The following is a 2,937-nucleotide window of genomic DNA, read 5'->3' as shown; positions in this document are numbered from 1 at the left end:
ACACACACACACACACACACACACACACACACACACACACACATCACATACATAAAGAGAGACTGGCATTCAGAACGAACGAGATACATAGAGACACAGAGAAACTCAGAAAGAAAGGTCGAGACACAAACACACATACACGCACACACACACACACACACACACACACACACACACACATATACACAAACACACATATATGCACACACATACATACACATACATATATAAAAATACACACACACACACATATACACATACGCACACATATATACACGTACACACACATATATACAGACACACACACATATATACACATACACACATATATATATACACATACACACACATATATACACATACACAAACAAACAGACAGTACAACCTCAGTTAGCAGCGATGTCAACTCTTTCTCACCGCTATAAACTGCGCCAGAGCAAGCCCCTTCAGACCATTTTATCTCAGCTAGTTTATCAATTTAAATTTTATTTTATCTCCGAATAAATTTTTAAATTGAAAAAATTGACAATGAGTTAGTAAACTTTTCTTTTTAAAAGCACCATCATTAAATTAGTAATACAGCAATAATGATTAACAATTCTTATTATTAATAATAATAATTAATAATAATTGAAATTATTAATATTGAAATAATTGAAAAACGGTTACTATGATAAAACTATTTAAAGTTTATATTTAAACTGTTAAAATATCAAAAACCAAGATATTATATCTAAGCTATTCATTATAAGATGACACTTTTGATACCCTATCATGATAGAGTATCTTAACTTTCTACTATTCATTTGTTCCAGTGTTTATTCATTCATTCATTCATTCATTCATTCATTCATTCATTTTATTTCAAATCAGATAATTACACATTTATTCAAACAAATGCATAAAATAAAAAAATATTCACCAAGATTTTGGTATTGAGTTATCTTGTCAAAAATTTCTCTCTGTAGAATAAATGAATGAATGAATAACTAAATAAATAAACAAACAAATAAATAAATTAACTAATTAATGCAAATAAAATAACAAAATAACAAAACTATTAATTAGTACTAATGTAGATAATTAGTTGAAAAATGACAAAGATGAACAAATATAAAAAAAAGCAAAGAACGAAAACAAAAAAACCTTAGAAAGACCAGTTTGGGGCAATTTTGTAATGTAGGGTAAGTTTTTATTAGTCTTTTGGAACATCTCCTCCAGTTCTTTTATCTGTTTTTGGAGGATTTTGTCAATTTTTCCTCGAATGATGGGCAGATTTCTTACAAAAGAGAATAAGGATTCTTTAAATCTTTTCCATAAATCTTAGAAATGCAGGTGTAAATGTTATACATGTTGGTCATGCTGAATTTTTAAACGATAGGTTCATTTTAAAATCATTAAATCGTTGAATTCAAAATAATTTGCATATATTAAAAAAAGCTATACAAATCATTCTAACATTAGAAAATGCAATAAAAAAACAAATTAAGTAACTATAATTTTGTTAAATTAAATAATGTAAGTTATAATAATAACAAAAATATTAATAATAACTTTTATTTGGACTCCAGAAAAATTCCCACAGAGCCACAAATAAGATGGTGAGACCGACGGACAGGAAGACAATCTGCCATGGTTCCAGATGTGAACATGATCTGTTTATGAATTTCTTGGTCCATCTCCATTGGACCGCAACTTCATGTCCCAGCGTTTTTAGGTAAGGCTTTTTTTGGCATTTTGTTGTTTAAATTTTTATTAATCATTAATGTTACTTGTTCATAAAATAGAGGCAGGATTTTTAAATTTGTTTTCAAACAAAAACAACAAACAATGGCACAATAGCTAGTCACAAGACAAGACAAACCATTTCAATTTGAAAATAAATTTCTCAAAACGATCACACTCACGTCAAATAGTTCCATGATTGTTAAAAGACAAAATGCAACATAAAAAATAAAAAGTTAATTAATATTCACCACTAAAATGGCAATCGTAACTAATTAGAAATTTTTAATCAAAAATTCGAAGCAGTTCTTTCTCCAACAATCAAAACTCGAAGTTTACATTTAGCGGACAATTTAAAAGGAACTAAAAATTAATTTAAGTTTAAATTAAAAAATGATTTATCTGGATGATAATCTTTAGCTATTAACTTTTATTAAATTAAAATAAGCAAATTACTTAAATATACATTCAAATATTCCAACAAATCAAACCTACATACACTAATGCACATAAAACACTAGTTAAATTGTAGTGTTTAAAGGTTAAAATCTGAAACACAGTTAATAACGACTTCTTTCTTATCAAGTGCTTCACACAGATTCGTATTGTGATAAAAATGTCATCAACAACATTTCATTCATATCACAGCCAGTGATATACACACTAACACACTGACACACACACACACACACACAAACACAAACAAACAAACACACACCACACACACAAAGACACACACAAAGACACACAGACAAACACACACACTTCTTTGTTCTTACATACATAATAAAACATTTAAACGCATAGACACGAGCATCCTAATTACATACCACCACCGCCACCAGATTAGGTGAACGTGCACCAAGAAATCAACTGCACGAAATCGTATACACATTTATTGTACGAAAAAATACGTACAAACAAACACACACACACACACACACACACACACACACACACACACGCACACACACACACACACACACACACAGCAACATCTATAGAAACACACAGGCACACATAAATACATACAATGCCGTCGTTAAGTTAAAGAGGACATATTTTAATCTCACAGGCTAGAGAATCAAATTAGTCTCATTATTTTTTTGTACAATGCAATGCATGTAGGCAAGTACTCCAAGTATATTTTTATACCACATTAAATAAATATATACATGTATATATATATATATATATATATATATATATGTT

At 29.2% G+C, this 2,937-nt stretch overlaps 1 protein-coding gene across 1 annotated transcript in view; it reads right to left on the bottom strand.

Annotated features, from left to right (window-relative positions):
• The window catches only part of HELRODRAFT_166568 (hypothetical protein), a gene marked incomplete at both ends in the record, with an annotated part of 4,516 nt that extends 3,155 nt beyond the window's left edge, over positions 1-1,361 (bottom strand). Inside the window, one exon of the mRNA XM_009011803.1 lies at positions 1,285-1,361. Within this exon, the coding sequence (XP_009010051.1) occupies positions 1,285-1,361 (77 nt within the window). The remainder of the gene's footprint in view (positions 1-1,284) is intronic.
• Between the last annotated feature and the right edge of the window lie 1,576 nt (positions 1,362-2,937).

This window comes from Helobdella robusta (genome assembly GCF_000326865.2).
Source record: "Helobdella robusta unplaced genomic scaffold HELROscaffold_10, whole genome shotgun sequence".
Lineage (NCBI taxonomy): Eukaryota > Metazoa > Annelida > Clitellata > Rhynchobdellida > Glossiphoniidae > Helobdella > Helobdella robusta.
The sequence above is the reverse complement of the archived record's forward strand: the minus strand, read 5'-3'. Positions and strand labels throughout refer to the sequence as shown.